The following is a 10,550-nucleotide window of genomic DNA, read 5'->3' on the forward strand; positions in this document are numbered from 1 at the left end:
CTCTGCCCGTTAGCAGCCATCGCGCTCCCTGTTAAGGTGCGGTGGTGCAGAAAGTCAGGGCTCGGGTAGCTCAGCGTCCAGCTCAGCTTCTTGTCAGTGACAGAGCCGTGCCGCAGCCCCGCCAGCAGCAGCACACCTCCTCCCCCGGGTACGGCAGGGGAAAGCGGAGAGTCAGCTTGTCAGCCTGTGCCAGGCCTTACGAGGTACCTTCCAACAGGCGCCCTTTGGATGCAGACAGTCTTGGGGAGTCAGTGTTCTTTCTGTTGCTTTGCAAGCAGTTCTTAAGTAAACCTTGCATCTCCCTTTCAAAGTAAGGAGTTAGCTTGAGAATGCCCGAGTGGGACATCCAGCACACTTGTGTTTTTTGCCTTGTCTGGGAGTTAAGAGAGAAATGCAGGGCGCAGCCTGCCAGCATAGCGGGACGCACATTGGGCTATTACACCAGCAGCAGTTACTCTCAGGTTCTGAAATGGTCATTTCTAAGGAGTAAATGTCAGGTTTTTACTGTGGTAGGCAAACAGCCTAAAAAATGCAACCCTGATACTTAGAGTTTAAAGTAGAAGAGATAAGGTAGATAAAAATGGAAAAAGTAATGCTCTCAATATATGGTGGCCTTAATGCTTTTATGCGCAGTGTTATCGGGTGTTGTTTATGGTCATATATGCACATATTCGGCATTTTATAAGAAGACTTTCAGCTTGGTTTTCCTGAGTTCAAATGTTCAACACACTTGACTAGGAGGAGGGAAAGGATTTTGTGATACCGCACACCAGTTCTGTTTGTGGGGCTGCACGGTAAATTGGTCTGGGGTGGGAGCACACGCGGGTGTTGTGCTGAGGTCATAGCACTGGTACAATTCCTCGTGTGGTTCAAAGCAGTGCAAGATGTCCTGGGAAAATAAAATTCTGTTGTTTCTGCAAAAGAGAATATTCCTCAACAGTTGGACTTGGATAACTCTGGGAGGGTAGTTCAACTGATGGCCAATTTTTACAGTGCAGATAATTTTTTCCCCAGTATTTGTTAGAAACTGTGGGATTGCTAGTCTGCATTCTGTTGTTTACATTTTAAAGTACTTTAAGAAAGTGTAGCAGTTGTCGTTTTGTTTTGTTTTTCTCCCAAAATATTGCTTTTAAGCATCAAAGCAGCTTTGAAAGGTTCTGGTGAGGTTTTTTGGGCGCTTTTGGACTTGGAGCTTCTTGAGCTGAATGTTAATGCTTGCTCTTGCTCAGGGAAGAGAAATGGAGTGTCACTTGGAATTTAGCGTGCGTGCCTGAGACACTTTGCAGAATCATCTGTATTGACCCCTTTGCTTTCTTACGTGATGATCAACCGGGTGGAGTAAAGCGCTCTGTGTGAATGCTGAGCCTTCGTGCCGCTTGTTTTGGACAGCGTCGTGCTGAGTAGCAGTGTTGCTAGAGAAAAATCCTAAACACAGCTAAAGACTGAGGGATGTTATTTCATTTTTAAAATTAAATGTGTATTTAAAGCAAGTCCTTAGTAGATTGAATCACGTAGTTTTTTCCAGCTCAAATGTAATAAGCTAATTTTGAGCTCATTTTGCTATTCTAGGGTGCAGTAGAGCCAATGCAGATTGACGTAGATCCTCAAGAAGATCAGCAAAATGCACCTGATATCAACTACGTGGTGGAGAACCCCACTCTGGTATGTGCTGTTTCTTGGGCATGGCCTCTTCCTTTTTGGTTTTTGAAGAACTCCCTCGTTGTACTTCTTGTCAGATCCGTTGTTTAGAGATTAAGAGACTCCTCAGAGAGCAAGGTGGGGTAAGAACAGCAGTGACCTCTTTGGTGGTACCTTGTTATACTGACCTCTCCTGCACCTCCTGGGGTTCTGTGACTTGTGTGTGCTGCCTGCTCGACAGTTTCCATTCTGAAATAGCTGAGTACATCTCTGATCACTTACAGAGACATCCTTCCTCTATTTCGGGGCTTGTTCTTTGAGGAGCGAGGCTCAGGTGCTTGAAGTATATAATTAGAATTCTTTCATTGTTTGATCCTCCGGAGACGGGCTAAAACCCACAGAGCTGTAGAGTTACAGAAGGCGCTGTTTGCTCATATCGGTTTCTTCAATTTTTAGTTAATGGTTTGAAATTTTGGCCAACTTTGTTCTGTCAGGCTCGGGTGAGTTTTTGGGGTACTTTGTGACTTTCGGAGCTTCTTGAGCTGAGTGTTAATGCCTGCTCTTGCTTTTGTGAGAGATGGCTGTTGCAGAAGAGCAGAAAAATGTTAACTGGAGAAAGTTAAAAGCAACATCGAAATTGCAAAGTAAAGCATTCAGTTGGGAAGCTTTGGGTTTCACATTACCTCTGAAGCTTTAATTTGTTCCTCTTGTCCCTGTGCCTTATAACAGTTGTTACGTGGTTATGTTGCCTACTGGCTGAATGTTTGATTTTGCCCTGAGTGTTCTGCTGTGGTTGGTTGGTTGCACAGGTCTGTCTTTAGGAAATCTCTCTACAATGCCGTATCGTATCTTTACTTGACCCTTTGTGCTTCTTCTCTCCCACCAAGGCTTAAAATCTGTTAAGTGTTCAGAATTTAAACCTCAGATCCTTCCTCAAAGTAAGAGACCCTATTTGTTCTCAGAGGAGATGTTGTAAGAGATTACTATGAGCAAAAGAATGCAAATTGTCATATGGAAACTGTTTTTCAAAGAAAAAGTTAAATCTGGAATGGTTGTCTGGTTTAGGAAACCTCAGCTCAAATGATGGAATCTCGACAAAATTATTAACAGGTGATAAAAGTGGTGCTAGAAGCGGGTGAGCTGATTAGCCTCAAGGGACAGCATCACTACTGAAATAAAAAAAGGCGAATTGTAATGTACTGCATGTTCCAGAGGATGTTACTCATTTTGGAGAAAGCAGAAATGGAATAAACTTCCTTGATGTTTTTATTTGTCTGAGTCATGTTGCCCTCTGTGAAGGGGTCAGGAAACCCTGTGAGGTCATGGAGCTTGGCCTGATTTAGCATTGCCGTCTTTGCCTTCTACGACCGGGCTTTGTCTGCAGGATTTGGAGCAGTATGCGTCCAGCTACAGCGGTCTGATGCGAATTGAGCGGCTGCAGTTCATCGCCGATCACTGCCCGCAGCTGCGGGTGGAAGCTCTCAAGATGGCACTGTCATTTGTCCAGAGAACCTTCAATGTTGATGTGTATGAAGAAATCCACAGAAAGTTGTCCGAGGCCACCAGGTATTACGGGGTCATGGAAACCTGGGGAGCTGTTTTTGGCTAAGTGGAGACTGCTGTGCCACAATGGAGGACTTCGCATGTAATACTTGCACGTTCCTTATGCCAGTTGTCTTTGCCTTTAGAATTTGGTAGTGGTGAAATGTGTGTGCAGCCATTGCGATGTAGCTGGGTGAGAACGTGTAAACACCTGCACGCTGAGTCCCATACAGGGATGTTTGATTGGATTCAGTGACTTCAGCATCAAGTACTTTCACAGAATGTAGCAGTTCATTGCAGCACTGTCACTAACTTGCTTTCGGTTGATTTATAGAGCTGCTTGTTTCTTTACAATAAGCAATGGCCTGCTAAAAGGTCACGAGGATAATTTTGAGAAGAATTGTAAACATCTGTGGTGCTTATGTTACTGTTTTCACTGCAAATCTTATCAGTCTTTTTCTTTTTCCCCTGCCATCCTTGTTTTCTCTTTGGTCTATTTTGTGTATGAGGTCCTGTTTGGGTAACAGCATCAGGTACTTAGCAGACCTCTGTTTTGAAAAGTTTGCAGCATAACAGCCCCATTCAAACTCTTTCCTTTCAGAGAACTGCAGAATACACCCGATGCTGTCCCTGATAGTGGAATTGAGCCCCCTCCTCTTGACACAGCTTGGGTTGAAGCTACACGCAAAAAAGCTCTTCTTAAACTGGAGAAACTCGACACAGATCTGAAAAATTACAAAGGGAACTCCATCAAGGAGAGTATCAGGTGAGATGCAGAAGGCTCTGCTGGAGCAAGGAAGAGCATTTTGCTCCTCCGGGCACCTAACACGGGAAGTCAACTGCGTTCAGTGCCTTAGGTCAGTGTGCTGAGTTACTCGTTTGGAACAACTGACTGTGCCCCCTTCTGAGCACACAGTTCACTGGTATTTTAATTCCTGTGCTCCAGGAGAGGCCATGATGACTTAGGTGATCATTACCTTGACTGTGGGGACCTCAGCAACGCTCTCAAGTGTTACTCGCGAGCCCGCGATTACTGCACCAGCGCTAAACATGTTATCAACATGTGTCTCAACGTCATCAAGGTAGGCAGGTTTGCGGGAAATGGTACTTGGTGTCTTTCTGATATCTGCTGTGAAGTCCACCTGTACTTTGCTCTGGTTACACCTCCTGTGTCTGCAACGATGCTGCTCATCTAAGTAGCACCATTTATCCATTCCTGTTCTACACTGTTTCTGGCTCTCTACAGGTCAGTGTCTACCTCCAGAATTGGTCTCATGTTCTGAGCTATGTAAGCAAGGCTGAGTCTACACCAGAAATTGCAGAAGTAAGGTCCTGCTTTTTAACTTGCGTGGGTTTTCCTTTTGTTTTCTGTCTCCAAAATGTATAAAATTATTTCCTCCTTTCCCCCTTAATGAATTGCTCCCTATAAGACTCCCTTCATCTTAGAGTCTGCTCTTCCTCTAATCCAGCCTTCTTGGCTGCTATACTATTTCTTTTGAGATTCGTTGTTGCTTTTCTCCCATGATATGTGTGTAGGAAATCTGACTCGTGGTGAAAGCAGAGAGACTTCCCATCCTCAGTTATTGCCATATGTCCCAAGACAAATAAGATGAAGTTATCTTGCTGTTGAGATTTGCAAGTTATTATTAGGATGAAATATCCCAAGGACAGTTGTAATTGAAATGGTTTTCATACTGCTAGCTCACTACTGCTTTTTCTTATCCTTCAGCAAAGGGGAGAAAGAGACAGCCAGACGCAAGCAATCCTCACCAAACTGAAATGTGCAGCCGGTGAGTGAATCCTTTGGCTTCCTCTATTGTCTGCCTGTATTTCTGCCTCCTAGTTGTCTGTAGGGCTCTTTGACGACTGTGTGTGCTTGGTTTATTGTTTTCTCGCACATTTGACGGACTTTGTATGTTCTCACCAGAAAAGCAAAATTTAATAAAGGTGGATGAGTGGGAACTGCTGACTTGTTTTTGCCATTTCTTTCTTCTCCTTGAGGTTTTTCAGAGAGGATGCCAGTGTGAGTCAACGTAGTTCAAAGAATGCTAGATACTGTCTGAGAGTCTCATTTCACTTCAGTAGTGAAGGCACTAGCAACCATGTGGGGACCTGTCCTACTCCCCAGATTTTGCCATTTCTCCTAATTTGTGTGGTATCATAAACTGAGGACTAACTTTTTCTGGTTCCTAGGCTTGGCTGAACTAGCTGCTCGGAAGTACAAACAGGCAGCAAAGTGCTTCTTGTTGGCATCGTTTGATCATTGTGATTTCCCTGAGGTGAGCACCGAGAGGAAGCTGTGTGCAGGTCTTGGAGGGGATGTAATTCTTCTAAGTATTAAGTTGTAAAATTCAGATATTATAGTTACTCTCACAGCACTCCTGTGTAGTCTGGTGATGCTGTAGAATACTTAATTCCAACCTTTTGCCATTTCAGTAGTCAGTGACAGCGCGCTCTCTCTCTCTCTCTCTCTCTCTCTCTCTAGCTGTTATCTCCTAGCAATGTGGCTGTGTATGGTGGTCTTTGTGCCCTTGCTACCTTTGACCGTCAGGAACTGCAGCGAAATGTTATCTCCAGCAGGTGAATGATGCCTTGAGGGGAATTTGTGTGGACTGGACATCTTTCTGGGACGTGGGACTTTGGTTGAGATTCTGGCAGGAGTAGCTTTCTCATGCAGGAGAGAGAGAATCACTGAGCCTTAATTTGGCTTCAGCATTAAGTGACATTTCACTGTCTAAAACAGTGGTTAATCACAGCTGAAGTTTTTGTAGTATAATGGAAGTTTCCCGCTTAGGTCAAATCCAACAGCTGCGTAGCCCAGTTTTCTGTCTCCATCAGTGGTTCATATCAGATATTAAATCAGAGGAACAGAGCCCTTCAGAAGGCAGCTGTAAGGTAACTTGCCTTCATGTTACTGCTGCTTCTGGTGTATGTTATTCATACTAATAAAATTTAATAATTGTTAATACGAGTTGCAGCTATGTCAATCTGTGACACATACGAGGCTAAGAGAAGTACAGTCTTTGGAAGAAAATGGGTATTTGTGTGTCGTAGATTGTATTACAATGATACTGAATTCCTGTTGGTTAAGTGCATAGAAGCACTAATTTAAATTGACATGGTAAAAGGGTCATTACCCTGACTGTTATTGGTTGATTCATAGGGTGAGGTTCAGAAATCTGATGGAGAACAGGGAGAGTGCTGAGAAAGAGCGTGCATCCCAAAGATCTCCCACATTTATGATGGTTATTTTCGAGAGAGAGTTGCACGCTTAACCTGCCTATGGCACGCTGTACTTAGTGAGGGCTGTTGAACACGAAGCTGGCCAGCACAGACTACAGTGCATGCACAGATGTGGCCTGTTTTCTGTTGGTGTATCCTGGGTTTGACATATTCCCACTCATTTTTTTGTTTTGTGTTGACAAACATTTCTACTGCTGGGTTTGTGGAAAGTCAGTTGCCTTCCTTCACCACAGCTCTGATGCTGTACTGCACCTCTCGGTGCTGCAGGCTCCCAGCCCTGATGCAAACAGGCTGTCTGGTCTGGTAGAGGGCAGACTCTTGGAGTCCTCAAATGATAGTGAGAGTCTGTGACTTGTGACTTGGAGCGATGGGGTTGCGGGGTATTTAAGTGGTGGGTTCCAATGTCTGATCACTGCCATCTGTATCTGTAGCTCCTTCAAATTGTTTTTGGAGCTGGAGCCGCAGGTTCGTGACATCATCTTCAAGTTTTATGAATCTAAATACGCTTCATGCCTGAAGATGCTGGATGAAATGAAGGTGAGTTGCAGGGGAGCAGTGCAGAACAGACTCTAACCCTTTTCCTGGCCTTTCGTGAGAAGCATTGACTGTTAAAATAGCTGCTAGAGTGTTCAACTCCTCTGTGTCTTCTGTCTCCTGACATGGTGAATAGAAATTGCGAGTGGTTTTAGCAGCAGAGTGTGAGGAGAAATTATAACTTTTTTAATGTATTGCTAGTTCTTTTATTCCTTCTTGTTTTACAGTATCATCTTGCTGTAGTGTAATAGCCTTGAAGTTCAAGTGGACGTGTATATATATATAAGAAACATGTATACATGTATATGTTTCAGAAGATAAGAATAATACGTTTTTCCAGGCTGCTTCTCAGCTTCTTATGTTGTTTTTCTCCACAGGACAATCTGCTGCTGGATATGTACCTTGCGCCTCATGTCAGGACACTTTATACCCAGATTCGAAATCGTGCCCTTATCCAGGTAATTGTTCCTGTAATCCTGAGGGGCAGATGAACGGGCCATCTCTTTGTAATTTCTTTGACCACAGCTTTGCAGAGGGCAGGGAGTACCCCTGGCAACTGAATATTTTCTTTCTCCTAGTACTTCAGCCCCTATGTGTCAGCAGATATGCGCAAGATGGCCACTGCTTTTAATACCACAGTGGCTGCTCTGGAAGATGAACTTACTCAGCTGATCCTGGAGGGACTGATCAATGCCAGAATAGACTCGCACAGTAAGGTGAGCGCATCTGAGCCACAGATAATAGACTGAACTACTGAGATCAGAAAGTCTCCATTCCTGAGACACTTTCAACTTGCATTCATCTGTTGTGACTGGTATTTTCAGTAGGGCTGATCTGTGTGTAAACACAGGCTCCATGGCACCTTGGCTTTGTTCCCTTGTGCAGAAAGGGCTTCCTGTTGAGAACCCCTGCCATAGCTCCTGTGTACGGTTCTCTGTATTGGTTACAGATTCTTTATGCTCGAGATGTAGATCAGCGCAGCACAACTTTTGAGAAGTCTTTACTAATGGGCAAAGAGTTTCAGCGACGTGCCAAAGCTATGATCCTGCGAGCTGCGGTCCTGCGCAACCAGATACACGTCAAGGTATGGGCATGTCAAGAGTCAACTTTGAGACTGTGTTAAGATTTTTTTTTTTTTAACTGAAACCATAAAAGTTGGTGAATTTAAGATTCTGGAAGGGAATGGACTTACTGTGCTCCTGATTGGACAGATTTTGAAGACAGTAAATACATAAGGGATGAGTGTTGCCAGCCAGTACATTGACCTGCTTGTACAATGCCAAATGTCCTTTGAAGTTTATATGCTTGGGTTAATTCTACCAAATTCATTATAACGAATTCTTGATACACATCTTTTATCTTATCAAAACAAAAATTGTTTGAAGTAATTTTTGTAGTAGTTTTTTTTATTAAATGCATTAATTGCTTGCAGTGTTCCTTCCAGGACGCGGTTCCAACATGATGCCCTTAGGGAGGACAGGCCACCTGCCACAGAACACGGCCAATTCTATAGTGTATTCTATAGTATATATTTAGTATCTGTGGTAACTAAATGCCAGATAGGATTCAACTTCTGGGGCCAGCAGCACCTTGTACATAACAAATAAGAATGGCTTAAAAGTTCTAGTTTGACTTCTTCAGGAGCAGTTCTTGTAAACTGTAACTATAGAAGTTGTAAAGACAAAGCTTTTGCAAAGCCATGGTTATATATGAGCTGGGGGCATGCTCTTCCCCTGCTGTTACCCTGCTGTGCTTCACCTGGTCTCTCAGGAAGCGCTGCAGGTTTTTGACACATCGCTAACTAGGATGTGTTTTGGTCCTGTTGCAGTCTCCTCCGAGAGAAGGCAGCCAAGGGGAGCTTACTCCAGCGAACAGCCAGTCCAGGATGAGCACCAACATGTGAAAAACTTCACGCACTACCAGAAGAAATGGTCCCTCCAGGACTGTACCGTGTCTCGCCCACTAACTGCTGAGCTTCACGAACTGTCCCTGTCTCCCTCACTTGCTCCGATTGAGAGGGTCAGGGCTGTTGGTGGATAATATGAATATTCCAATAACTTCAATTGTCCTTGAAAAGAAATTTATTTCTAAAAACAGCGTCCCTGCAGTGGGTCATTATTGCAGTTTTGGTAGAACATCTTCCTCCATTCTTCTTCCACCACTCCATAAAGAGCTGTCAGGTTATTCACACAGATGCTGATTTGAGAGTTTTTCAGCTGCTATTAGTTTTTGTTTCAAAGCTGCAAAAATAGTTAGTGTTAAGTTGAATGGACAGGCGTAATCTAAGACGAATTTCACTGGCCTGGAAGTATTGCCTCGATTCTGAGCAATGCTGAGCTTTCTGTTTATTCTGGATAAACTTAGAAGTGCATTGCTTTCAATTATGGAGCTACAGCTCTGATGGGAGAAAAGATTTCCTTTGAGAAACTCTGATTTTTCTCCTACACCAGAAAACACGGCACTGCTTCCATGCATTGAGTCACGGGCCTTTCTTTTAGGGTGTTATGTTTACCTGGATCCAGGTTCTCTCTCCCTGGTCTCAGTTTTCAAAGACCTGTTTCCTGATGTGTTTCCCACTTGTGCATGACCTGGCTTTGAGGTCCAGTGTTATCATAGCAGTAAATCCCTACTTCATGCAGATGTTGCTGCTTGTCCAGTCTTACTGCCGTAGCGTGTGATGGTTTCTCACTGTGCAGCAGTTGCTCCTGGTAGCATGGATAAATGCTGTAAGACACCACTCAAGTCCTGTGGAGAGCTGAAAGCAGCCAGTCTAGTTGCCTGCTCTCATGCATTTATTCTGCTTTTCCTTTTATAAAGGGATTAAAGGTGGCAGCCCAGGTGTGTGCGTGTTCTGTGTCCATGAAAGGAGATATGCACTGAATTTCTGAAGTCACTGCAGCCTTGTGTTCATCCAATCCATAAGGCAAGCTGAGAACTGATCCAGCCCTGACTGGTCTGGCAACTGACTACAGATGTTACTGTTAATGTGTTAATGCTTGATTATTTTTTTTAAAATAAGTTGTTACATCTAGTGCATTAAAGAGCAGCATTAAAAAGCTTCTAAAAATTTGGAGTTTCGTGTTAAAGTTGGGTTTTAGGTATTTTGAACTCAAGCCATTAATTTTTTTTGTGAAGTTTGATTATGTTTTGTGGGCTATCATTATATTTTGCTTTCTGATCTGTTTGGAGAAGTAGCTTGGATGAAGCGTGAAGAAAGTGTGATCTGAGAAATCTGACAGCGTGCTCACAGCAAAACTCCTGGGCTGTTTACAGCAGCGCGCTCCCTCTGGCTTTGCGTGCTTTTTATGCCTTAGCTGCTGAAAATGGCAGCAATAGTTCCTGTGGGGTCTTTGGTTAAATATCTTCCAGTTGGCATGGAAAAATTCTCCCATTTTTGAGGGGAGAAAGGAGAGAAGCGTTAACCGAGAACTGGAGCGGGTCAGCACCGGGCATGCCGGGACGCGCCCCACAGCGCATGCGCGTCTGAAGTATCGGTGCTCGCCCTATTGCGCATGCGCAGTCTCAGGGTCGCAGTACTCCCGGGGGGCAGTACCGCACTGTGGCCACGGGGCGGCAGCAGCCCCCCACCGCTC

The 10,550-nt window shown here is 44.2% G+C and overlaps 1 protein-coding gene across 2 annotated transcripts; it reads left to right on the forward strand.

Moving 5' to 3' along the window:
- Positions 1-1,563: 1,563 nt before the first annotated feature.
- On the forward strand, positions 1,564-9,328 carry GPS1 (G protein pathway suppressor 1). 2 transcript variants are annotated; one of them, XM_010187536.1, is made up of 13 exons: positions 1,564-1,662; positions 3,023-3,204; positions 3,782-3,946; positions 4,127-4,262; positions 4,427-4,504; positions 4,910-4,970; positions 5,374-5,459; positions 5,666-5,760; positions 6,855-6,960; positions 7,335-7,415; positions 7,536-7,673; positions 7,907-8,041; positions 8,786-9,328. In XM_010187536.1, the coding sequence occupies exons 1-13, from the start codon at positions 1,585-1,587 to the stop codon at positions 8,858-8,860; spliced, it is 1,416 nt and encodes a 471-aa protein (XP_010185838.1). In that variant the 5' UTR covers positions 1,564-1,584; the 3' UTR covers positions 8,861-9,328. The 2 variants fall into 2 exon arrangements, with proteins under 2 accessions (XP_010185838.1, XP_010185837.1); XM_010187535.1 differs by having other exon boundaries at positions 1,585-1,662; positions 3,023-3,209; positions 3,775-3,946.
- Positions 9,329-10,550: the final 1,222 nt, after the last annotated feature.

The sequence above is a fragment of the Mesitornis unicolor genome, unplaced genomic scaffold (genome assembly GCF_000695765.1).
Source record: "Mesitornis unicolor isolate BGI_N332 unplaced genomic scaffold, ASM69576v1 scaffold39606, whole genome shotgun sequence".
NCBI classification, from domain to species: Eukaryota; Metazoa; Chordata; class Aves; order Mesitornithiformes; family Mesitornithidae; genus Mesitornis; species Mesitornis unicolor.